Genomic DNA, 27,791 nt, shown 5'->3' on the forward strand with positions numbered 1-27,791 from the left:
ATGGTTGTATATATTTATTTATGTATTTACTTTTTTTACTGTCTGTTGGAGCAAAACAGAAAAGGATTTCCCTACCCCTTTTCCCTCCCCTCCAACTTAACTTGTGTTCATATTTGTTTGTTTTTCCAAAGAATGTAAATTCCATAATGGCTTGAGCTTTTGTCTTCGTGTTTATTAAATTTTTTCAGTTGAATATACCTGGACTAAGTAAGAGGGAAACATAGACAAAAAAATGAAAGTCAATGCCTTTAACAACTTACATTTTGGTGGGGGGGAGGGGAGAGCAGGAAAGGATATATTACAGATAAGTAAATAATAACAAAAAGAACAAAGTAACTTTTAGGTGAAAGAAATACTAACTAGGAAAATCAAAAAAAGGCCTTCTCTTGCAAGAAGTAGCTTTTGAGCTGAGTCTGAAGGAATATGAGAGACCAATTGGATGTGGGAGAGCATCACAGGTATGGGGGGTGAGGGGAGTCTTTTCAAAGGCACAGAAACAGCACCTGGAACATCCTATTATATAGAATCTGGGGAGGGAGTAAAATGCACTCAATCTGGAAAAGACAGATTTGAAAGGCAGGAGGAGCAGGCATCTGGGTTTTTGAAAAATGAAAGAATCATACTGGTATGATCCCAGAGGTTTTTGCTTTTTATTCTCCTAGGAGTAATAGGGGAGCCTCCTGAGTTTCTTAGGCAGAGTTGTAATCTGACCTGAGGAGGCTTTAAATAGGCAGCTAAGCAGAGGATGGATTGGAGAAGTGAGGGACCGAACAGCAATAAACCAATTAAGAGACTATTGTTAAATAGCCAAGGCAAAAAGTAATGAGGCTTGAACTTGAGGAGTGGTTTCATGAATGGAGGGATGGGAACAGAGGAAATCACACCTTCATGAAACTTAAGTGAAAACTCATTTCTGGTTTTTGGTGTTTTTTTTTTTTTTTTTGGCAAGGCAAATGGGGTTAAGTGGCTTACCCAAGGCCACACAACTAGGTAACTATTAAGTGTCTGAGACCGGATTTGAACCCAGGTACTCCTGACTCCAGGGCCGGTGCTTTATCCACTGTGCCACCTAGCCGCCCTGAAAACTCATTTCAAGAGGAATGAACTCAAATGTGGAAATCAAATGCAAGCACAGACCTTTAAGAATTTTATGTTTTTATTATAGCAGGACAAGGGAGCATGATATAGGGGGTGGGGCAGAGGGGAGTAAGGGTGAAGAGATGGGGGGGCAGAAATGGTGCAGCAAAGATGTTAAAAAAAAGAAGACAAGACTACTTCCCATGGGGAGGGGCATTTTCCCTTAGGAATATAGAACTATGAAGATAGGAGGGTCTGCTTATCTGCAAAGGACCTCAACTACACAAGCATTATCCTAGCCTGGCACAGACTGGCTGGCACTTGTCCTGCCTCCCAAGTACACACACAGGGAGTCCAGGTTGAGGTGTGAGTTATGTCAGCTCAGAGTTTCGTCCTTGCTACATTCAGGCCTCCTGCATACTCTGGGTCCAGTGTTTCTGGAAAATATGACAACTCAAAAAGACAAGTTCAGGGGACCCCTGAACACCCTTTAAGATATGGGAGACTGGGGCGACTAGGTGGCGCAGTGGATAAAGCACCGGCCCTGGAATCAGGAATACCTGGGTTCAAATCCGGTCTCAGACACTTAATAGTTACCTAGCTGTGTGGCCTTGGGCAAGCCACTTAACCCCATTTGCCTTGCAAAAACCTAAAAAAAAAAAAAAAAAAGAGAGAGAGAGAGAGAATACCATCTGTATCCAGAGAAAGAATTGTGGAGTTTGAACAAAGACCAAAGACTTATTACCTTTAATTTTTTTTTTTTGCAAGGCAATGGGAGTGGCTTGCCCAAGGCCACACAGCTAGGTAATTATTAAGTGTCTGAGGCCGGATTTGAACTCAGGTACTCCTGACTCCAGAGCTGGTGGTCTATCCACTGTGCCACCTAGATGCCCCTATTACCTTTAATTTTTTAAAAAAGCCATTGTCTTATTATGTAATTTTGCTATGTCTTACACTTTCTTTTTCTTCCTTATGAATATGATTTCTCTCTCATCATATTCAATTTAGATCAATGTAAACCATGGAAACAATGTAAAGACTAACAGACTGCCTTCTGTAGGGGGGTGGGGGGAAGCAAGATGGGGGGGGGAATTGTAAAATTCAAAATAGATAAATAAATTTTTTTTAAAAAGATATGGGAGAGGTAGAATCAGTAAGACCTTTCAGTGATTGGATATGGGGAGGGAGAGAGAGTAGCTATGAACCTGGGTGCCTTGAAGGATATTCTTCCATCCAGTGTGGGCTTCCTCATGTTCTTTGAACAACTCACTGCATTGCATTCCTGTACTGAATATTTTCACTGGCTATCTCCTAGGTCTGGAATTCTCTCCCTCCTCATCTCCACTTTCTTCAGCTTCCTTCAAGTCCTTGCTAAAATCCCACCTTCTTAAGGAGTCTTTCCAGATTCCCTTAATGCAAGTGCTTTTCATAATCTTCCATAATCCATTATTTCCAATTTATCTAGTTCATATCTTGTTTTCACATGATTGTTAGCATGCTGTCTTCTGAAAAGCAGGAATTGTCTTTGGCCTTTCTTTGTATCCCCAAAGTTCAATAAAGTATTTTCTGGTGATAGAGAAAGGAGACAGAAGGCAGCCTACAAGTAGGGATGGGAGTTTGTTTTTTCCTGAGTGGGGGGGGAGAATAGAAAAAGTACAGAGGAGGGAATGAAATATAGGAAGGAGAGTCATAGGTCTTTGAATATATAAACTACTTATCTAATTCTGTACAGCTTAAAGAAAATCCCTGGCTCTCTCTTTTCTTCTTGAATAGATGACAGGGTCAGAGTCCCTCCCTTTTTAAAGGTTCACTGAATCATCTGTTCTTCTCAATGGCCAATAATGGGAAATTTCTTAAACTAAAAGTGAAAGACCTTGAAACTCTGAGCAGGCCTCTTCATCCCCAAAGTCCCAAGCCTCTCAGCACTGGCTAGAAGCAGGGAGGGATGCTCTGGGTTTCACTATTCAACTCCCCTGTTACACTATAATTTGGTCTTTGACATACATTATTTAGGACATTATTTTGTAATCTCCTCAGTAGATTATAATTATAGACATGATTTGTAGTTCAGAACCAAATGCCCTAAGGTTTATAGAACCAAATGTCTCAGTTTCCATTTTGGGGTAGTTTCTCACTAAAATAGACCTCCAGTTAACTTTTTCTTGGCTATATCAGAATTATGCTTGTGGCTCAGGCTGCACACAAAAGATAAAGGAACTTTGGTTTTTTTGCAAGTACTCAGACCAACAATACATCAAATAGAGGATGAGACTTTATTTGACCTGAACAGGAAACAGCAAAAACACAGAATACTCTCACACACAAACCCAAAAACAGATGAAAAGTTGAACAGTGTCAATAACTCTCCTTCCCATTCCAGTATAGCTCCATGTTCCATGAGGACTAATCCATGTTTGAAGAAACCCTGAACTGGTAAACCATGTGGAGTTGCTAAAATTGACTTCTTTTACTTGGTTAGTCCCACTTCCCTCCAATAACAACAAAGCTCTTAAAATTTATGATATTCCATTTTAATGAATACTTCAAAGAAATTTTCTTTATCCTTTCCTGAAACATAGCATTCAGATTCTTTTTATTTATTCATTCATTCATTCATTTATTTTTAACATTATAACATTTTATTTGTTTTCCAATCATATTCAATAGTAATATGTACCCATCATTTTTTGCAAGGCTCTGAATTCTACAATTTCCCCCCCTCCTCCCTCCTCTCCCTCTCTACATTGTTTCCATGCCATACATTGATGTAAGTTTAATGTTATAAGAGTAAACATAAGAATAAACATAAACTCCCTCCCCCGCCCAAGAAGATGAGAAACCTCAAGAATAGAGAGAGAAAAAAAAACTGAACTTCAGTCTGTGTTCAGATTTCAATGGCTCTGTCTCTGGGGTGATTGCTTTTTTTTTTTTTATCATAAGTCCACCAGAGAAGTTGCTATAATATTTTTCCCTCAGTTGCTATTACTAGCTGCACCTTCACTCTATTTCTCCCCACTCTCATTTATTCTAGTCTCTCTCTTTCCTTTCATCTTGGCCCTGTCCAAAAATGTGTTGAATCTGAGTACCCTCTCTCTTGTTCTTCCCTCTCTTCTATCAACTATTCCTCCCTTCCCTCCCCCCATTCCCCCTCATCCCATCCCTTTCCTCCCATCCTTCTCCAGGGCAAGACAGATTTCCTCACCCTATTAAGTGTGCATGTCATTTCCTCCCTGAGCCATTTCCTATGAGAATGAAGACTCACTCATTCCCCCTTGCCTTTCCCCCCTCCACTTCATTGAAAAAGTTTTTTCTTGACTCTTATGAGAAATCTCTCAGCTTCTTCTTCATCTCCTTTTCTTTCCTCCCAGTACTTTCCCCCATTGCCCATTGACTCCATCCCTTTACCACATCATGCCATTATATTCCACTCCTTCCTATGCCCTGTCTATATATGCTCCTTCTAACAGCTCTTATAAATGAGAAAGTTCATATGAGTTATTAATATCTTCTTCCCATGCAGGAATACAAACAGTTTAATATCATCAAGTGCCTCATAGTTAGTCCCTCTCTTCCACTCCCTCTATGGCTCACCAGAGTCCTGTACTTGGAGATCAAACTTTCTGTTCAGCGCTGGTCATCTCAGTAGGAAAGTTTGAAAGTCCCCTGTTTCATTGAAAGTCCATCTTTTCCCTGGAAAGAGGATGTTCAGTTTTTCTGGGTAGTTGATTCTTGGTTGTAAACCAAGATCTTTTGCCTTCTGGATTATCATGCTGCCAGATCCTGTGCTAACCTGACTATGGAGCTCAGTAGTTCAATTGTTTGTTTCTGGCAATTTTTAGAATTTTTCTCTTTGATTTGGGGGTTTTGAGATTTGACTATAATATTCCTGACGTTATTTTCTTTTGGTATCTCTTTCAGGAGGTGACTGGTGAATTCTCTCGATTTCTATTTGGCCCTCTGCTTCTAGGATCTCAGAGCAATTTTGCTGTATTATTTCTTGAAAAATTAAGTCTCGGCCCTTCTCCTGCTCATGGCTTTCAGATAGCCCATTAATTTCTAAATTATTTCTTCTGGATCTGTTTTTGAGGTTGGTTGTTTTTCCAATGAGATATTTCTCATTTTCTTCTGATTTTTGGCTTTTTTGGCAGAGTTTTGTTTCTTCCTGCTTTCTTGAAAAGTCATCAGCTTCCTTTAGTTCCATTTTGCATTTGAAGGAGTTATTTTCTTCAGAGACCTTTTTTATCTCCTTTTCCAGCTGGGCAATTCTGCTTTTTAAGGCATTCTTCTCCTTATTTGCCTTTTGTTTTGCTTTTTTCCATTAGGCCTAAACTGGTTTTTAACAAATTATTTTCTTCAGTATTTTTTTGTATATCTTTTGATTTGGTTTTCATGATTTTTCTGCATTGATCGCATTTCTCCTCTCAATTTTTCCTCTACCTCCCTTAATTCCTTTTCAAAGTCTTTTTTGAGCTCATCCATAGTCTGAGCCCATTTTCTATTTCTCTTGGTGGTTTTGGATACAGAAGCTTCAATTTTGTCATCATCTGAGTATGTGTTTTGATCTTCCATAGGACTAAAATAATTCTCTATGGTCAGATTCTTCTTTTTTCTGTTTACTCATTTCCTCAGCCCAAGACTAATTTGCAGCCCTTCCAAGGCTTTGGGTTATTTTGGGTGGGGGGACACCCCACTGGGACCTTTATTCCTCCAAGGTCTTATGCTCTCTTGCCTGTGCTTTGATATGTAGATGACCCAGTACTTCTCTCTGCCCTGGGGCTATAAGGCAGGATCCAGCTATCTTAATATGGGAGCCCAAACTGCAATATCTGAGTGGAGGCAAACAGCAGAGTCCTACCCCAGCTAGAACAGAGAAATATCTGCAGACTTCCCTTACCATCTCTGGGGGGTGCAGGCTGCTTTCTCCCAATTCTCACTGCAGATTCTGTGGCCAGTGCTCCTCACTCCACACTCACCCAGGTGCAGCAGAGTTCTCTCACAGCCCCTTCAAGCTGGTGCAGGTGATCTCTAGGCTGCACCGCACTGGGCTGGTCTGCACTGCACCCTGGCTTTTTTCCCAACCCCCGGTCCTGGTGAACTTCTAAGTTATCTTGCCCTGGGAAAACATATCACTCAGTCTTTCTGTGGGTTCTGCCCCTCTAAATTTGGGCTAGAGCCATCCCTTGTTTTTTGGGGGGTTTGGGGAGTTGGAGTTCCTGGGATATGCTGTCTTCACACCACCATCATGGCTCCCTTCTTTCTATTTATTGATAAGCAATTCTTAACAAGCTTTGCCTGCCATTTCTTTTTTTTTTTTTAGGGTTTTTTTTTCCAAGGCAATGGGGTTAAGAGACTTGCCCAAGGCCACACAACTAAGTAATTATTAAGTGTCTGAGGTCACATTTGAACTCAGATACTCCTGATTCCATGGCCGGTGCTCTACCACCTAGCCACCCCCCTGCCTGCTATTTCTAATATTTTTATTGGTTAAGATTAGATGTTCTAGTTCTTTTCTTTTCTTTTCTGTGTATTTGTTGCTGAATTTCTGTTTTGTCATCTGTGTGCTCATTTTCTATATGAGCCTTTCTATTCTAGAGCAAATTCATTGATTTACTAAGATTTTCCACTGACTCTTGGAGTTTTCAGGCATGTTTGTCTTTTTTTTTTGCTGTTCTATGATTCCATGTCTATTTTTACCAGATGCTAAGTTTCCTTTCAATTAGCACATAGCACTTCTGAATACTTTGAAGATTTTTACCATAGATAGATTTTTTTTTATCTGAGTTTCTTGCTGGCATTGTTATTTGGGTCTTTTTTGTGCTTCACATTTTTTAGTTGCTCTTTTCATTTTTTTCTATGAGATTTTTCCTCTCTGGTTGTTTATTTTAATTTATTTGGTGCATTTGATGTTATTTTGAGGTGTTGCAAGACAAGTTAGTCTTAATTATTAGTACTTACTCAGGTATCTTGTAACTACCTCCCCCACGTTGCTTTTTTCTCCCTATTTAGCAGAGAAAAAGCAGTGAGGTATAGAGAGATAGTATGAAGGGATGTTCCTGTTGCCCAGTGAGGCAACTTTTTTAAGATTTTAGGAAATCCATGCAGCAAGGAAGGAATAAGTTAGAGACTGAGAATGATCAATGGAAAAACTGGAATAGGATCCTAGAAGACTAGGAGAAGGGCCAATGCATCCCATGAGTAGAACAAAGAAGGAGATAAGAGGAGGAGGAAATGTCCAGAGCTTCTGGAGTATGGGAGGATATAGTTTATAACCCATGGCCTTAATCTCTGCAAAATACAAGGTGAGATCATCTAAGAGATCTGAGAGAGGTGAGAAGAACAAATAAAGACCTGTGGAGAAAAGAGGAAGTTTAATAGACGATGAGGGGAGTGATAGGTATTCAGAGAGGAACAAAAGGATGATAATAGCTGATCTATGAGATAATTTCAGATTTCAAGTGTGTCTGTTGCTGTTCAGATGTTATGTATAATTTATTGTTCCCTAGCAAAAAGTTTTCTTCCAGCCTTTGTCCTCCATTTAGGAGGAATAATAATGGTGTGCGTTTTCCAGATGAATATAGTTCTTTTATATATTTTTTAAAAAAATCACCCAAGGCCAGAATTTTTATAAAATATAGTTTAATTTTGCCTTTCCATTACTGATCGCATATGTGTAAGTACAAACACATAAATACAGGTGAATCAGAAAAGAGCTAAGAAACGTATAAAAGGAAAGTCTAAACTAGACCTGCATACTGATTAGCATTCAGCATGATATGACTAGGGGTTCTGCCAGAGTATATCAATCCAAGTAACACTTTCCTCTTTAAAATATTAAAAATGCAACCATTTATCAAAAATATCTATTTACACGTGACAATATTGGGGTATGAAAATAGGCTTAATTTTCTTTTTTCTATTTCAAAAGTCCCTAATTTTTCTTTAGTCTAGGGGTAGTTCATACTGTCAGACCAGCCTTTAGGGACAAAAATATATCAAATGCCAAAGTGATCTGTGGCCAAATTAGTTAGGTAAACACTGGCCTAAAATAAAAATTGAGTAAGTTAGTTGCCCCTTACATTGTCTACTTTCTAATTGATAAAGTATGAAAAAACTTATCCCAGGCAAAAGTTTCAACAGACCAAAGGTTATCTCAACATGTGATCAAGTTATTTTTAATGCCTAGTATATATATATATCTAGGCTCTTCTCAGCAAATATGTTCCACAAAATATAAATATCCATTATTTTTAAAGATAGCACAGTGAAAGTTTAACTCAGAACTACCAGATATAAATTTATAATATATAAAGGAGTCACAACTACCTTTGTAGTATCCCATCTGCCTGGGTAAATTAAATTGCCAATTAAAAAAAAATAAAGCACTATACATAAAAATGATCTAGTGGTTAACTTAGTATTTGTTTTAAGAATGACTTTTAGGGGGTACAAGTTCCTTCTAGGAGCTCTATCTGTTCTGCTCACTAATGTAAACTTAGTAGATAAATCTAATCTTTACTTCTAGAGTATAATTGTCACCTGTGTTGAAAAATAACGATTGCAAATGAAACACATGCTCTAAAAATTAGTTTTTAAGCATATTTACATGTCTGTATCACAAATATACACCTGATGAATACTATGATCATCATCACCAAATCTATATTTTTTGGTTTTCATTACTGTAAATATAACATAACTTATAGAATTCTTAAGACTTTCCTTTAACTTCTTTTGTTTACCTAAGTGTCTGTTTTAAGGTCACTTTTTTATTTTTCTTTTTTTTTCTCAATTACATTTAAGCAAATTCACTACTAAAAGACGCTACACACCCTAAATTTGATTTGTTCATCTATCCATCCTGTTAAAAAAAAGTCTGATAATTTTCAGATGGCTTAATCTTCTATAATTTTAGAAATTCTTTTACAAAAACTTGGTGCATGAATAGTTATGAATTTATATCCTGACTATGTAACATATGAAGTCTATTCTACATAGAGATGTCATTTTGGTCTTCCTTAATAACAAAGGACAAGAATTAACCAACTCTACAGAGAACAATGTTTCACAGAACTGTTATTCACAGGTAAATAGTATGAGCTATTCTTTTGGCTCACCTGAATAATATAATCCTTTCATACAATATACTGGATTCAGACCCAAAAAGCTTTGAATTCATCCTGTGACTTTGAAGATCATCTTTTCTGACCAAGTGTTTTCATTAATGAAGAAACTGAGGCTCTGAGTGATTTGCTGTAGGTCACATAGACAATTTAACTGTACCAGAACAGATTTCTTGACTTTTAATTCAGTCATTTTTCTACCCTAATCTTCAGTATACTATAAAGTAGTATGTTGTTTTCCACCAAAATAGAACATATACATCATCTGTGGTAGGAAAAAATAATAAATTTGAAATCATTTAAATATCCTACTTTCTTTTAAACAGGAACATGTAGTTAAATGCACCTTTCTAGAAAAATCCCCCTACCAGCCACGATAAAACAATATTATACTGTGCACATTCAAGCAAATGCTTCTGGTTCCAGAGCCAGAGGACATACGAGAGGTCTGTCCTGTGCAATACTGTACTCAAGTACAGGGTGAACAACTAAGAGGCAGCTAAGTATGCTGGATAAGAGTGCTGAATCTGGATTCAATGAGACCTGAGTTCAAATCCATCTACACTTATTTTCTATGTGAACCCAGACAACTCAGTCTCTCTTAGCCTCTCATCTGTAAAATGGGAATAAAAATAGCACCTATTTTTCAGTGTTGAGGATAAAATGAGAGTATATTTGTAAAGTGCTTTGCAAACCTTAATGCATTATATAAATGTTAGTTGTTATTGTTACTAATTACTCCAGAAAATAATTGTTCTTTTCCCCAATGGCCCATATGAAAATCTATACTTTTGATGGAGGAAAAGTTTTATGGTAGGTATGTAAAGCAGGGATCTTCCACACTTGAAAACCTTGCTTCATGTTCTGGCATCTTCAAGAAGTTACTCATCATGACCATTCAAATCAACCATGTCCTAGCTGGGTTCATTAAGTTTTGAGGTAAACACTGGAGCCCTGGGTAAACTCACCAAGCCAATGGGATCCTTTAGACCACCATTTGTCTTGATACTATAGCTCAGGTTGTACCAGGTTAAACAGATCCCTCTCAAGATTTTCTGTGCCTGAAAATGGGCTGGCCCTTTCCCCCCTCACAGCAATGTTATCTTTATAGTTCAAGAGAAGTTTTGTTTAGTCTATACTGTTACTCATAAACTTACAGTACTCTGTATTTCTCTTTATAAAAATGGAAATTTAGAGCCTACATGAGAACATATATATCCCCTCCCACAGAGTCAAGCCTAATATTAGCCTTTCTAAGTCAAGGTTCCATCTCCTCAGTGGGAAGTTTTTGAGGAAGTTACTTTCCACAAAATCATCCTCAAAGGCTAAAGAGGTACCCCTAAACATTTCTCCTTAATTAATTTAATAATGAATCCCAAAAATAACATACTCTATTGTATGAATCTTTGATCTTATCTGTATAGGGACCTCCCTCTTCTAATCAATTAATCAGCAATGATTAATTACTTACTTCCAGTAAAGAAACTCTCTTTGTCAAGGTCTTGGCAATTGCCCTGAAACTTAGTCTTAAACTAAGAGAGTTGCCTGGAAAGTGGAGAAATTAAGTGAGTTGCTCAGGGTCATACAGGTAGTATGTGCTGTAGGTGGGGCTTGACTTCATGTCGCCTTGATTCCAAGAACAACTTTATCTACTTGTTTTTTTTAAACTTGAGTTTCTTATCCAACTTCAATGTCTAAAAATGGTGCTTTTTTTTTTATATTACTCTGATGAGAAATGGCGACAACTTATCCCCATGGATATAATGACGATATTACCCAGGCTCTGGGTTGGTGAGTGAGGTCCACTCCTTTCTCAACATGGAAAGTCATAAGTAATTACTTTCTGTACAAATAGTTTTCATGATGACTTGCTTAATCTATACATGGGGCAAGTTACTTAATCTTAATCTTTCTGGCCCTCAGTTTCTTTATATAAGGAGAAAGGATCACTAAGATACCTTCCAACTTTAAAATTCATTTATAATAATTTCTCGTCCAAAATTGACAGTAGGAATATTTTGTAAAGCAGAATCTATTGATTTATGAATAGAAAAAAATTCACAGCCTGGCTTGAAGGCACCTTAAAAACAAAACAACTAAAAACCTGTGAATAAAACAAGAAATTTCTCAATACTTTTTGCAAACTTTGATTAAGAAGTAATTTTAGGGACAGCTAGGTGGCGCAATGGATAGAGCACTGGCCCTGGAGTCAGAAGGTTCAAATGTGGCTTCAGATACTTAATAATTAACTAGCAGTGTGACCTTGGGCAAGTCACTTAACCCCCCTGCCTTGCAAAAAACAAAAAAAAGGAGTAATTTTACTCAGAAGCATAGGATTTTGAGTTAGAAGGGACTTAGAAACAATCTGGCTTTAAGCCTGCCATTTTAAACATGAGTAAGATGAGAAATGGAAAGATGAAGTTACTTGCCTAAAATCATATAGACAGATACTAAAGAACTGGATATCAAATTCAGATCCTCTGATTCTAAATGTGCTCTTTGCACTCCTCTTCTCTGAATCTATTTCAGAGGACCAGCATCAGCCTCTAATTTCTTGATTTGGTTCTTATGCTAGCCTAAAAAGTAGGCATAAATATCTTGTGTGATTGAGCCACAAACAGCACCATGGTGGTACTCACCTTGTCCTTATAGCCTGTAAACCCCATCATTAATTCAGAGTGACACACTCAAGTATTGAAAACATGTCCAATAACACAAGCTTGCCCTTATCAATGATCCCCCCTCGCCCCAAAAGAAAAATACCTCATATAAATCAAGAACTCAAATATCACACACAAAAAAAATAATGTCATATATAGAGCACAGATACTTAATATAATGCACATTTTGTGGGTATGGGAGAATAAGGACATTGTAACATAAAATAACTAATTCATAGGTATAAGCAATCTCATTTTACAAAGGATTAATAATAAACTTTGAGGTTTTCTAATGGTGGAAAAACGGCAGCGTTTCACCTATTCCTTCATCAGCAAGTTGCAATTCAGTACAAGTCAGTAGATCAATAACTTGAAGGAAAGGTAAAACTAGTATTAATACAGTACTGAGGACTATACAGTTGTATATGAAACACTTTTACACTCCAGTCATTTGCAGAGGACAGGAGCTAGAGTGTCCACTGGATGTCACTAAAGTCAGCTGGATCCCCCAGACCTCCTTCTGCTTCTAAATAATTCATGAAGGCAGCCATGGCAGTGTCATCATTTTCACACATTGCATCAAAATCCAGTTGTGTGTTGTCACCTAACAAATTTTAAAAGAGACAAAGAGTAAATTAAGAGGATTCAATAGAATAATATGGCAAGAGAATATTATACTTGATTCAACAAGGGGGAGAGATTGGATAAAAGGCATGGTGGTCCAGCATTACCAAGAAGATATATTTTTACTGTGTATTCTGCAAATGGAAGGGAGAAGCATAAGAGAGCTTCTAGATATTTGGAAGAGGAATAATAGTGGAGAGAAACAGGAGCAATGTCATGGTAAGAATAAAGTACAGAGCACCAAACCCACAAGGATGCAACAAATGAGGAATTCTAGAAGCACATTTTTAGGCTGGGATAAAGGAATGATACAATACTATTGGGAGACTTCAGTTATCTGGGCAGTAGTTAGAGGCCCCATCCTTCTTTTGTTAAAAATAGAATAGTTTGACTTCTCTTCTTGACTTCTTGTTTGGAAAATGTAGAAAACTACAAAGGCATTCTGAAGTAGAATTGAAAAGAACTTTGAGGGGCTGTGATCACTCCCATTGTTGATAATGCACAAAGAAGGCAAAGTGAGGTATGGGCTGATGTGCATTCCAAATTTGGGAGGGAGTGGACTTCAAAAAGTTCATTGAAAGCAACCTGTACTCCTTTTTGTGTTGGCAAGACCATGACATCAGGGAGGTGATTCCGTGACAAGCACATGAAATGGATTATTGTAAGAGGGATGCTGTGCTAAGTCCCCAGCCTCACTTTATCCTCTTGAGCCATCTGGGTCCAGTGGCCAGAATTGGAAATTGAGGGTATACCCATCAATTGGGGAGTGACTGAACAAGTTGTGGTATATGAATACAGGGGAGTATTATTGCTCTATAAGAAACAATGAGTGGGCAGATTTCAGAAAAAGTCTGAAATATGAGCTGTTGCTGAGAGAAGTGAGCAGAACAAGGAGAACTTTGTATATCTTAACAGCAACATTGTACAATGGTCAATTATTAGACTTAGCTCTTCTCAGAAATACAGAGATCAAAGATAAATCTAAAGGACCTGTGATGGAAAATGCCATCCATATTCAGAGAAAGAACTATGGAATCTGAATGAAGATAAAAGCATACTATTTTCACCTTTTAAAAATTTGTCTGGCCTCAGACACTTAATAATTACCTAGCTGTGTGGTCTTGGGCAAGCCACTTAACCCCATTGCCTTGCAAAAAAAAAAAAATCTAAAAAAAATTGTGCTTTGCTTTTTCTTGCAAGTGATTTTTCCTTTTTTGTTTTGATTCTTCTTTCATAGTGTGACTAATATGAAACTATGTGTAATGCATGTATAATCTATATGAGATCACTTGTTATCCTAGGGTAAGGGAGAGGGAAGGGTGGGAGAGAGAAAACTTTACAAAAATGAATGCTGAAAATTATTTTATTTATTATTAGAATAAATAATAAAAAGGAAGAAACAAAACAAAGCAAAACAAAAGGATACTGCAGATTCCATTAGAAAGACTCTATAGGGGAGCCCCAGCTCACAGCAGCGGGGCAGTCTCCTGAGCTGCACCCCGGGGAGCACCGGCACAAAGTGGGGGAACAGCGGGGGACCTCTGCCAAAGCAAGCACGTAGAGCCCAGCCCTTAGGGCACACAGCCAGCAGCCTGGTCTTTCCGCAGCCTAGACCCAGAAACAGAAGCAGGTGGAGCCAGTAAGCGGAGCCCCCAGGGCATGAGCCCATTGAGCTGAGGGAGGGGAGTGAAGAGAGACTACAGAGCTCTGTCCTCTGCCTCTGGAACAGGACTCTGGGGCTCTGACAACATTCAGATCCTGATAGAAGTCTAGGCCCCCCCCCCCCCCCATAGAACAGCAGGCTCCCCCCACCTCAGCCCCGTGGCAGAGGGGGGCGCTTATGGTCATTCACAGACCAGGAGGGAGGACAGAGCCTCACACACTGAGACCCTTGTGGGAGTGTCCCAAAAGCTCAGGAAGCACACCCCAAAAAAACAGGCTTAGGCTGGGAAAATGAACAAAGAAACAAAAGGAAGACCATTGAGAAATATTTTGCAAATGAGCCCAAGAAGGATCAAAATACTCAGTCTGAAGATGAGGAAGCACAAGCTCCTGCATCTAAAGACTCCAAGAAAAACATAAATTGGGCTCAGGCTATGATAGAACTCAAAAAAGACTTTGAAAATCAAATGAGGGAGTTAGAAGAAAAACTGGGAAAAGAAATGAGAGAGATGCAGGAAAAACATGAACATGAAGTCAGCAGCTTAGTCAAGGAAATCCAAAAAAATGCTGAAGAAAATAGCATGCTAAAAACCAGCTTAGGTCAAATGGATAAAACAGTTCAAAAAGTTATTGAGGAGAAGAATGCTTTAAAAAGCAAAATTGGCCAGATGGAAAAAGAGATAAGAAAACTCTCTGAGGAGAATAAATCCTTCAGACAAAGAATAGAATTCAGGGAGATTGATGAATTTACCAGAAATCAGGAATCAATACTTCAAAACCAAAAAAATGAAAAATTAGAAGAAAATGTGAAATATCTCATTGAAAAAAACAACTGATATGGAAAACAGACTTAGGAAAGATAATTTGAAAATTATTGGAATACCTGAAAGTCATGATCAGGAAAAGAGCCTTGACATCATTTTCAAAGAGGAAAATTGCCCTGATATTCTAGAAGCAGAGGGCAAAATAGAAATGGAAAGAATCCACTGATCCCCCGGAGAAAGAGATCCCAAAAAACCAACCCCTAGGAATATTATAGCCAAGTTCCAGAACTCCCAAGTCAAAGAGAAAATATTACAAGCAGCCAGAAGGACACAGTTCAAATATCATGGAGCTGCAGTCAGGATCACACAGGACTTAGCAGCAACTGCATTGGAAGTTCTTAGGGCTTGGAATATAATATACCGGAAGGCAAAAGAGCTTAGAATGCAGCCAAGAATGAACTACGCAGCAAGGCTGAATGTCCTCTTCCAGGGGAAAAGATGGACTTTCAATGAACCAGGGGAATTTCAAAGGTTCCTTTTGGAATGGCCAGAGCTGAACAGAAGGTTTGATCTTCAGATACAGGACTCAGGTGAAGCATGGAGATTGGAGGAGAGGGGGGAAATATGAGGGACTTAATGAGGATGAACTGCATGTATAGAAAAATGATACTGATAATATTCATATGAACCATCTCAATTAATAGAGCAGGTAGAGGGAGCTTTTATAGTTGAAGCACAGGAGAAAGCTGAATTCGAAGATAAAATATGGTGTAAAAATGGAGTCAATAAGAAAAAAAGGGAAATGGAATGGGAGAAAGAAAAAGGAGAGGGGGAATAGTCCAAGCTATTTCACATAAGATTTTTTTTTATTACAATGAGCTATTGCAATGATATGGAAGGGGGGAGGCAAGGAGGAATCAGGGAACCTTTGCTCTCATCAGAGATGGCTAGGAGAGGAAACAGCAAGTATACTCAATGGGGTATAGACAACTGGAGTAAGAAGGAGGGGGGAGCAGGGGGAAGGGGTGGGGATGTGAATAAAGGAGGAGAGGATGGACCATGGGGGGACAGTGGTCAGATATAACACATTTTCTTTTTTTACTTCTTGCAAGGGGCTGGGATTGGATGGCCTGCCCAGGACCATAGGGCCAGGTGGATTCTGGGCCTAAGGGGTGGTATGGGGGCTCAGGGCTTCTTGGCCCCAGGACCAGGGATCTGTTTGCTGCGCCACTCAGCAACCCTACAGCAGAGTCAGAGTGAAAGGAGAGAGAACATATAGTACATGGTAGTGGAGAAATAAGAAAGGAGGGAGTTGCGATCAGCAATGGCAATGTTGGAAAAATATGGAAGTAACTTTTGTGATGGACTTATCATAAAGAATGTGATCCACTCATGACAGAGTTGATGGTGTTAGAACAAAGACTGAAACACATTTTTTGTTATTATTATTTGGGGGGAGGGTGCAGGGCAAGTTGGGCTGGGTGGCCTGCCTGGGGCCACATAGCAGGGTGATCATTGGGTGTCTGGGGCCGGATTCAGACCCAGGTGCTCCTGGCTCAAGGGCCAATGCTCTGTCTGCCACCCAGCCATCCCTACTATTATTACTATTTTATTTTATTTTTGGTCTTTTTTTTTCTTTTTGGTTTTTGCAGGGCAGTGGGGATCGGGTGGCTTGCATGTCACATGGCTGGGTGATTATTGAGTTTACGAGGCTGGATATGGACTCGGGTGCTCGTGGCTCCAGGGCTGGTGCCTTGTCCATTGCACCACCTGGCCATACCTACAATTATTACTATTATTTTTTTTTTAATTTTAATCTTTTTTTCTCCCCCCTTTACTTTTTTGCCCAAGCAAGTCTATCTATATTAATGGGGGGAGGGGTATTTTGTTTACTTGTAAACAAGTATATTTTATTAATGTAAAGAAAAACATTTGTACAAAATGAGAATAAAAAATAAATTAAAAAATAAATAAATACAAAAAAAAGAAAGACTCTATAAAGGAATTTGACTCAAATGTGAAGGTATGCTCATAAAAATGAAATTCTGAATGTACAAAGACAAATTATTCCAATGAGGAAAAGGGAAAGTTTTATTTATTTAAAAAAAAACATGAATAGTTCCTTATACAAAAGGAAAAACAAGAAGGCTTGTATATCATACTTTGATTATATTGTTAGTTTTACTGACTAGGTTTTGGTTTTTGAAAGTATATATTAAATTTAAATACTGTTATGGCAGTTTCAACACTGCCCTGCTTATTTGTGCTCCCTTCTATATAACCTCCTGCTCTCTTCTTTGTGTGTTTTAATATTTCACTGATACTCTTTTCTTTTTTGTTTTGGTTATCACTATCCCTTCACTCATTCCCTTACTTATTTGTGACCCCTTCTGAATTAATTCCTGCTCTCTTTTTTGTGTATTATAACATTTCACTGATACTTTTTTTAAAAAAATTTTGGACATCACTATCCTGCCACTCATTCCCCTTGTAAAAAATATAGTCAAGCAATACAGTAGTAACTTTGCATAATACTCTATTCTTCCTTAAAATAAAAGTCTTTCCTTGTGCATCTCTAGTCAATCATCTCAGACTTTCTGATCAACTAGCACTGAATAAGTTTTTGATAATTTAATAATAGAGTCTTTTATTATTATCCAGTTTATTTCATTTTTATGTATGTCAGTGGTTTTCACAAAATAGTTGTCTTTTACAGATGTTTTCCTATATAACATTATAGTCATTACATTAATTGTTCTCTTGGTTTTTCTCCCTTCACTCTGTATCAGTTCAAACAAGTCTTCTCAGGTTTCTTTGGCATAATTTTTATGGTAAGTTAGAAGAAGTTAGAACAGGTAGCAGAATGAAAAACAAAAATATGTCAATAAACTTAAAAATAGCTGGAAAGTTTAAGTCCAGAATGAATTGAAGCTAGCAATGAAAGCTTACATGACAAGGGGAAGTTTTTTTCTTTATGAAGGACTAAAGCATAATTTAAAAAGAGAGAAAGAGAAAGATAGCAACCTGATGTAGAAGGAACAATGAAAATAGAAAGAAAGGAGAACTACTTAACACTTTATTTTGCTTCTATTTTTTTTATTTTTTATTTCCATTATGGAGAGTATATTGGTTTATGAGGAATTTAAAATGCAGATAAGTGGAAAGATTATTAGAGAGTACCTTTTTTTTTTTTACCAAGGAGAAAGAAGATAGTTAGATAATACCTAGAACAACTAGGTGGTACAGTAGATGGAGTGCCAGGCTGTAGTCAGAAAAACCTGAGTTCAAATCCAGCCTCAGACTTACTAGATGTGTAATTCTAAATCACTTAATCTCAGTTTGCCTCAGTTTCATCATCTGTAAAAATGGTGATAATAATAGTACCTACCTCCTGGGTTGAAATGAAAAGGCTCTCAGCTCAATGCCTGGCGAAAGTTAAGTGGCATATAGATATTTCATTATCACTATTATTATTATCTAGTTGGCCTCCTTGAGTTCAAGGCCAAGATGAACTGAATTCAGAATACTGTAGGAGCTTGAAGATAATTGAGCTACTCTCAAAATTGTGGAGTACAAGAGAAGTCATAGGATGATGGACTGGAAAATATCCCAATATTTAAGAAAGAATGGGTGAAGGTGACAGTAGTATTCAAATAATGAATCAATGCCTCCTCCCACTGTACAGAAGCCTTACCTCACAGGTGTCTTGATTGCCTCCTGTTCCCCAGGGCTTGGGCATGACTAGTTTGACATTTTAGCAAATTGTTTTGTTCCCTAATTGTCTTTTAAAAAAAAATTATAGCTTTTTAATTTAATTTTAATTATTTTTTGGCTTTTTGCAAGGCAATGAGGTTAAGCGACTTGCCCAAGGTCACACAGCAAGGTAATTATTAAGTGTCTGAGGGCAGATTGAACTTAGGTCCTCCTTGACTTTAGGACTGATGCTCTATCAACTGTGCCACCCAGCTGCCCCCTTCCTAATCATCTTAACCATAAAGTGTTTCACCGGATAGACAACTATTTTTAGTTTAATACCTCACTGAAATCCTTTGTTTGTATTCTAGCCCTTTTGTGGCTACATCAATTAAGTGGGAAAATAGGGAAAATCATTTCCCTCCACTTTAATTTTTAGCAAAATTCTAGAATGTATTATAAGCATCATAAAAGGGAACCAGAGACCATGAAGCATCAGCATGGGTTTATCAGGTCATGACAGATTAACCTAATTTTTTTTAATGGGGTTACTAAATTGGTAAACCAGGAAATTTGCCATTGACAAAGAATACTTAAATTTCAGCCATTTCATTGAATAAATGAAGGCCAAAGATAGCATGGCATATTGGAGAAAGAACTGGTCTTAGAGATAGGAAGACCAATATTCAAGTCAAGTTTCTGTCATATACCAGCACATTATATAATACAAATCCTTATGTCACTTAACCATTTCACTTCCAGTGCCCCAGGCATTCTAAGAGTATGTTTCAGAGATGTTTCCAATCTGCATTAGGACAGGAAGCTCCTGACCAAGAACATGGATGTATACACAAATCCAGCCCATATACATTTAAATTCATCTGCTGCTAATTTAAATATATATAATATACATGTGTATATTTAAATATATACATATATATTTATATGATATTTAAACTTAGAGGTTGTAGACCTCTTTAAAATCCTTTGAAAAATAAAATAAGATTTTTTAAAAGTTTATTTGGGATGATTTTGATATTTTCAACAGAAGGTTCTCCTTTAGAGAGGTCTACTGGACCTAAAGTTTTAGTCATAGATAAAGTGTCTTTGTAGAATGAAAATGATCAGTAGCAGCCATAGGCAACTTACTGAGCAGTGGTTCATTGCTGGAGAAAGAAATAACGCCAAGGTTTTGCTCCAAAGGCTCATGGTTTCCTATTTCAGAAGAACTTAACTGAATCAGCTCTTTGTTTGGCACCTAGAAAGATAAAAGGAAAAATGAATGGTAAGTAAGCTTTGCAATTAAATGAAATCAAAACCTTGATGGAAGTATAATTGTGGGTGGGTGGATAGGGAACCCAGAAGGGAAGATTGGGGGTGGTTTGAGATTAATATAGAAAGGAACATGAATAATAAATACTTCATGTGACAATTACTTCAGGATTAAGACAGGAAGTAATGAAAAAAAATCAAATGTATTATGAGCCTACTAAGGTGAAATACTATCTTAGAGAAAGAAACAGAATGATCAAAAAGATTTCATAATGCTTGGGCACAAAGCACTTAGATGTTTTCATCTGTCTTCTTATCATCTCAAAGGCAGGAAACAAGGAACTGGAAGTTTCTCATCTTCCTCTCCTTTTGAGACCTGATCAGTCATTACCTAATGGATGGGGAGTAGATGGGTATCCCACCCTTTCCTTTATACTTTTCTGAAAAAGTATTCACCTGTATTATCTAGTTATTATTATGTTAAATTATATATTTGTATATAATTTATATTATCTAATTATTATATATATATATACATATATATGTATATGTATATATATTAGTTCTAAGTACTTAGTATTAAGTGATGATGTTCTCAAAGAAGATCTTTGTTCTCAAAGAAGACCATGATATCAGGGAGGTGAAGTCATGACAAACCGGATTTGAGTGACAGGGTGCTATGCTGAGGACACCTCACTTCTCTGGAGTCTTCTGGAATGTGGATCAGGATGACTGGATAAGAGGCAGTCAGGGTTAAGTGACTTGCTCAGGGTCACACAGTAAGTGTCAAATGTCTGAGGCCACATTTGACCTCAGGTCCTCCTGACTCCAGAGCTAGTTTTTTATCCACTTCATGACCTAGCTTAGTACTTAAAAAGTGTCTGGAACATAGGTACGTGGTTGATTATTTGATATTGATTTACTAATGACAGAATGTGATTTCCTCTTTGAAATTTATTTCTTGTACCTATTCTCCTCCCTTACAATTCCCTCCTAATAAAAATTTGTACCTTTTTACTTCTTAAATTGTTAGCCCACTGATACTTTAATTTCTCATTTTCTATCAAATAATATATAGGGTTTTTTTAAAGAAAATCAACAAAAATACTCTTGTATTTTTCCACATTCATGAACTTACTTGTCCTCAGCAAATTAAAAAATTGTTTTTATTATTTCATTACTATTTGAAAATATTTTACTTTCTGCTTTTTGGTCAGTTTGCTTACCTCTGGATTTTTTTTTTAAGAAATTATTTTAATTCTTCTCTTTTACTGAAGTCCATTTTATTTTTTCCTTACATCTTTACATTATTTTGGTTTTTTTTTTCTGTGTCAATTCACTTTTGCTTCTAAGAATATCATACTTTGGGGGGAGCGGAGCCAAGATGGTGACAGCAGAGGACCTTCTCTCAGTTGCTCTGGAGCAAAACTTATAAACTAAGGACTCTAACTACATTTTTGAGAGACAGAACCCACAGAGGGATCCAGTGAGGCAATTCTCCAACCCAAGGTAACCTGGAAAAGAGCATAAAGGCTCGGCCCCACCAGGTTGGAGGGGCGGCCCACCAGAGGGGTGGCCCACTAGAGGGAAGGAACTTCAGCCTGGCAGCCCACCAGAGGGGTGGCCCGCCAGAGCGAAGGAACTTCAGCCTCCCAGAGGCAGCCCCAGGGTTCTGGGAGCTGTGGCTCACAGCAGCGGGGGCAGTTTTCTGACCTACACGCTGGGGAACATCAAGCACAACTTGGGGGAACAGCGGAGGGGACCTCTGCCAGGGTGAGCACATGAAGCCCAGCCCTCAGGGCACACAGCAAGCAGCATGGCTGAAGCAGCCCAGACCCAGGAACTAGAAACAGGCAGAGCCAGTAAGCAGGAGCCCCCAGGGCATGAGCACTGAGCCTAGGGAGGGGAGTGAAGAGAGACTGCAGAGCTCTGTCCTCTGTCCCTAGAACAGGATTCTGGGGTTCTGACCACATTCAGATCCTGATCGCAGTCTAGGTCCCCCCATAGAACAGCCCCTCCCCTACCTCAGCCCCATGGCAGAGGGGGGCGCTTATGGTCATTCATAGACCAGGAGGGAGGACAGAGCTTCATATGTGGGGATCCTTGTGGGGGTGTCCCAAAATCTCAGGAAGCACCCCAAAACCAGGCTCAGGCTGGGAAAATGATTAAGCAGAGAGAAAAAAAGGAACACCATTGAGAAATACTTTGCCTGTGATCCCAAGAAGGATCAAAACACTCAATCTGAAGATGAGGAGGTATCTGCATCTAAAGACTCCCAAGAAAAACAGAAATTGGACTCAGGCCATGACAGAGCTCAAAAAAGACTTTGAAAATAAAGTGAGGGAGTTAGAGGAAAAACTGGGGAAAGAAATGAAAGAGATGCAGGAAAAACATGAAAATGGAGTCAGCAGCTTAGTCAAGGAGATCCAAAAAAAAAATGCTGAAGAAAATAACATGTTAAAACCAGCATAGGTCAAATGGATAAAACAGTTCAAAGTTATTGAGGAGAAGAATGCTTTAAAAAAGCAGAATTGGCCAGATGGAAAAGGAGATAAGAAAGCTCTCTGAGGAAAACAAATCCTTCAGACAAAGAATAGAACTCAGGGAGATTGCTGATTTTATGAGAAATCAGGACTCAATGCTTCAAAACCAAAAGAATAAAAAATTAGAAGAAAATGTAAAACATCTCATTAAACAAACAACTGATATGGAAAACAGATTTAGGAAAGATAATTTAAAAATTATTGGAATACCTGAAAGTTATGACCAGGAAAAGAGCCTTGACATCATTTTCAAAGAATTATTACAGGAAAATTGCCCTGATATTCTAGAAGCAGAGGGCAACATAGAAATGGAGAGAATCCACTGATCTCCCCAAGAAAGAGATCCAAAAAAAAAACCAACCCCCAGGAATATTATAGCCAAGTTCCAGAACTCCCAAGTCAAAGAGAAAATATTATAAGCAGCCAGAAGGACACAGTTCAAATATTGTGAGCTGCAGTCAGGATCACACAGGACTTAGCAGCAACTACATTGGAAGCTCGTAGGGCTTGGAATATAATATACTGGAAGGCAAAAGAGCTTGGAATGCAACTGAGAATCAACTACCAAGCAAGGCTGAATGTCCTCTTCCAGGGAAAAAGATGGACTTTCAATGAACCAGGGGAATTTCAAATGTTCCTGTTGGAATGGCCAGAGCTGAACAGAAGGTTTAATCTTCAAATACAGGACTCAGGTGAAGCATGGAGATTGGAGGAGAGGGGGGAAATATGAGGGACTTAATGATGATGAACTGCATGTATTTCTGTATAGAAAAATGATACTGATAATACTCATATGAACCTTCTCAGTTAATAGAGCAGGTAGAAGGAGCTTGTATAGTTGAAGCACAGGAGAAAGCTGAATTTGAAGATAAAATATGGTGTAAAAATGAGGTCAATAGAAAAAAGGGAAATGTAATGGGAGAAAGAAAAAGGAGAGGGGGAATAGGCCAAGATATTTCATATAATCAGAATTTTCTTTATTACAATGAGCTATTGCAATGATATAGAAGGGGGGAAGACAAGGGGGAATGAGGGAATCTTTGTTCTCATCAGAGGTGGCTAGGAGAAGAAACAGCAAATATACTCAATGGGGTATAGGCATCTGAAGTAAGAATAAGTGGGGGGACAGGGGGAAGGGGGGGATGTGAGTGATGGAGGAGAGGATGGACCATGGGGGGACAGTGGTCAGATATAACACATTTTCTTTTTTACTTCTTGCAAAGGGCTGGGACTGGATGGCCTGTCCAGGACCATAGGGCCAGGTGGATGCTGGGCCTAAGGGGTGGTATGGGGGCTCAGGGCTCTTGGCTCCAGGAGCAGGGATCTGTCTGCTGCGCCACTCAGCTACCCTACAGCAGAGTCAGAGTGAAAGGAGAGAGAAAATATAGTACATGGTAGTGGAGAAATATGAAAGGAGGGAGTTGCGATCAGCAATGGCAATGGTGGAAAAATATGGAAGTAACTTTTGCGATGGACTTATCATAAAGAATGTGATCCACCTGTGACAGAGTTGTTGGTGTTGGAACAAAGACTCAAGCACATTTATTATTATTATTATTATTATTATTATTATTTTGAGGGGGGGTACAGGGCAAATGGGGCTGGGTGGCCTGCCTGGGGCCGCATAGCAGGGTGATTGTTGGGTGTCTGAGGCCGGATTTGGACCCGGGTGCTACTGGCTCAAGGGCCAATGCTCTGTCTGCCACCGAGCCACCCCTACTATTATTACTATTTTATTTTATTTTGGGTCTTTTTTTCTTTTGTTTTTTGTTTTTTGTAGGGCATTGGGGTTGGGGTGGCTTGCATGTCACACAGCTGGGTGAGTGTTGGGTGTATGGGGCCGGATATGGGCTCAGGTGCTCCTGGTTCCAGGGCTGGTGCTCCGTCCATTGTGCCACCTGGCCATACCTACAATTATTACTATTATTTTTTAATTTTAATTTTTTTCTCTCCCCTTTACTTTATCGCTCAAGCGAGTCTATATTTTTGAGGGGAGGGGGTATTTTGTTTACTCTTAAACAAGAATATTTATTAATGTATAAAAAAATTATTTGTACATAATGAGAATAAATAGATATTAAATATTTAAAAAAAAAAGAAGATGGAGGGACAGCCAGGTGATACAGAGAATAGAGCACTGGCCCTAGAGTCAAGAGGACCTGAGGCAAATACAGCCTGAGACACTAAATAATTCTCTAGTTTTGTGACTTTGGGCAAGTCACTTTACCCCATTGCCTTGCAACCCCCCCCAAACCCCCCCAAAACGATGCTCTACCTGCAACATAATAGGCACTTAATATATGTGTTTTATTCCTTCTTATTTTAATAGGCACTTAATATATGTGTTTTATTTCTTCTTATTTTACCATTGTGTAAACTGAGATAGACAGAGCTTAAGTGACTTGCCTAGGTTGACACAGCTAGTAAATGACTGAGGTTGGCTTTGAATTTAGATGCAGCACTTTATCCAAATTGCCTCTAAGTAATACCACTGGAGTTGCTGTTACTCAGATCTGTGATTTCTTGGGGAGGAAATTTCCTTATCTAAGGAGACTGGTGATTCCTCTGTAATTTAAAGTTTTAAAGAATTGCCTAGAGAGCATTGAGAGGCTTAGTGACTTTCCCGTGGCTACTATGGATCCCCTATGCCCATCTTGTCAACTGTTGTACCATTTAGCGAAGCTAAAAAAAAATTCTCTGAACCTCAGTATCCTCAGATTAACACAAGAAGTTACAGAGAATTTACATGTAATATTATAAAAAGAAAGTGAACAAGCCATATAGGAAATCCTAAAGGAAAAGAAAAAAAACAACATCCTCAGTTCACATTTCTATAGATCAGCATGGTTAGAAATCACTTTATAATCTTTTTTTTATGTTTTTGCAAGGCAAATGGGATTGGGTGACTTTCCCAAGGCCACACAGCTGGGTAATTGTTAAGTGTCTGAGACCGGATTTGAACCCGGATACTCCTGACTCCAAGACCGGTGCTTTATCCACTGTGCCACTTAGCCGCCCCTATCACTTTATAATTTTACAATAACTTTGTGAGGTGGATAGAGCAGGAATTGATACTGAAGCTCTTACCGATGTGGTGTCTTTGTCAAGGTCCCACAGTTAGTAAGTGCTAAGAAATTCTGCTAAAAAATAGGACTGTAATACATTTCTTCTAACTTCCAGGTCAGGGGCTTCTACTGCTCTCCAAGAGTGCCCAGCTTTTATTTTATCTTATCCTGGAATTTTATTGCCATCAAAGGCATCTGGGTGACAGTGAATTGAGTTGAATTCAAAGTCAAGAAGATTGGAGTGGGGTTGCTAGGTGGTGCAGTGGATAGAGCATGGGCCCTGGAGTTGTGAGTACCTGGGTTCAGGTCCTGACTCAGACACTTCATAATTGCCTAGCTGTGTGGCCTTGGGCAGGCCACTTAACCCCATTCGCCTTGCAAAAAAAAAAAAAGATTGGAGTTCAGATTCTTCCTCAGACACTTCCTAGCTGATTTATCATGGTCAAGTCACTTAACTTGTAGTTGACTTGATTGCCCCCTCTATAAAATAATTGTATTATATATGTATACCTGTATATTATTACTTATATTATTTATAATTTTTAATTTATTCATAATATTATTATTAATTATATTATGCCTACCTCGAAGAGTTGATGTGAGGATGAGAAGGAGGACTGGACTGATTTTATTGAATGAGGAAGCTCTCATCCCCAATTCAAGTCTGCCCTTTTCTCTGTAAACAATAGCCTCAGATGTTAAATACATTATGGGTGGATGAAGTCAGGACATTTCTCTAGCCATCATATACCACTGCCTCTTTTTTATTTTATTAGAATAAAATGATTTAAAACACTCTGTAAACATTAAAGCTCATTGTAAATGTTAAAAATAAAATAAAATAAAATGGCCAGAGCTGAACAGAAGGTTTGATCTTCAAATACAGGACGCAGATGAAGCATAGAGAGTGGAGGAAAAGAGGATAACATGAGGGACTTAATAATGATGAACTACATGTATTCCTGTATAGAAAAATGATACTGATAATACTCATATGAACCTTCTCATTTAATAGAGCAGGTAGAAGGAGCTTTTATAGATGAAGCACAGGAGAAAACTGAATTTGAAGATATATTGTGGTGTAAAAATGGAGTCAATAGAAAAAAGGGAAATGTAATGGGAGAAAGAAAAAGGAGAGGGGGAATAGGCTAAGATATTTCATATAATAAGATTTTTCTTTAGTACAGTGAGCTATTGCAATGATATGGGGGGGGAAGACAAGGGGGAATGAGGGAAACTTTGCTCTCATCAGAGGTGACTAGTAGAGGAAACAGCATATATACTCAATGGGGTAAAGACATCTGTAGTAAGAAGGAGAGAGGGGGGACAGGGGGAAGGGGGGAATTTGAGTGATGGAAGAGAGGATGGACCATGGGGGAGGAGTGGTCAGATATAACACATTTTCTTTTTTACTTCTTGCAAGGGGCTGGGACTGGATGGCCTGTCTGGGATCATAGGGCTGGGGGGGATGTTGGGTAAGGGGTGGTATGAGGGTTCGGGGCCTCGTGGCCCCAGGGCTGGGGATCTGTCTGCTGCACCACTCAACTACCCTACAGCAGAGACAGAATGAAAGGAGAGAGAAAATATAGTTCATGTTAGAGAAGTATGAATGGAGGGATTTGCGATCAGCAATGGCAATGGTGCAAAAATATGGAAGTAACTTTGGTGATGGACTTATCCTAAAGAATATGATGCACCCGTGACAGAGCTGGTGGTGTTGGAACACAGACTGAAGCACATTTTTTTTTTTATTATTATTTTCTGGGGGTGTCGCAGGGCAAATGGGACTGGGTGGCCTACCTGGGGCCTGTGCACAGCTGGATGATTGTTGGGTGTCTGAGGCTGGATTTGGACATGGGTGCTCCTGGCTCAAGGGCCAGTGATCTGTCTGCCACCCAACCACCCTTACTATTATTATTATTACTATTTTATTTTATTTTGGGTCTTTTTTTTTTGGTTTTTGTAGGACAGTGGTGTTGGGGTGGCTTGCATGGGGTCACACAGTTGGGTGATTGTTGGGTGTCTGGGGCCATATTTGGGCTTGGGTGCTCCTGGCTCCAGGACCAGTGCTCCGTCCACTGCGCCACCTGGCCATACCTACAATTATCATTATTATTATTTTTTTTAATTTTAATTTTAATTTTTTCCTCTCCCCTTTACTTTATCACTTATGCAGGTCTATATTTTCTTGGGGGAGGGGGTATTATGTTTACTCTTAAACAAGAATATTTTAGTAATGTATAAAAATCATTATTTGTACAAAATAAGAATAATTTTAAAAATAAAAAAAGAATATCATACTTTGATTTTT

At 38.6% G+C, this 27,791-nt stretch overlaps 1 protein-coding gene across 2 annotated transcripts in view; it reads right to left on the bottom strand.

The window, feature by feature from the left end:
• Positions 1-7,696: 7,696 nt before the first annotated feature.
• The window catches only part of BMAL2 (basic helix-loop-helix ARNT like 2), an 87,266-nt gene continuing 67,171 nt past the window's right edge, over positions 7,697-27,791 (bottom strand). For both annotated transcript variants that reach the window (XM_074194192.1, XM_074194191.1), the window contains exons 15-16: positions 19,750-19,858; positions 7,697-12,461 (exon numbers count right to left, since the gene is read on the bottom strand). In XM_074194192.1, the coding sequence (XP_074050293.1) occupies positions 12,325-12,461; positions 19,750-19,858 (246 nt within the window). In that variant the 3' untranslated portion in view covers positions 7,697-12,324. The remainder of the gene's footprint in view (positions 12,462-19,749; positions 19,859-27,791) is intronic.

This window comes from Macrotis lagotis, chromosome 7 (assembly GCF_037893015.1).
Source record: "Macrotis lagotis isolate mMagLag1 chromosome 7, bilby.v1.9.chrom.fasta, whole genome shotgun sequence".
In the NCBI taxonomy this organism is placed as follows: Eukaryota; Metazoa; Chordata; class Mammalia; order Peramelemorphia; family Peramelidae; genus Macrotis; species Macrotis lagotis.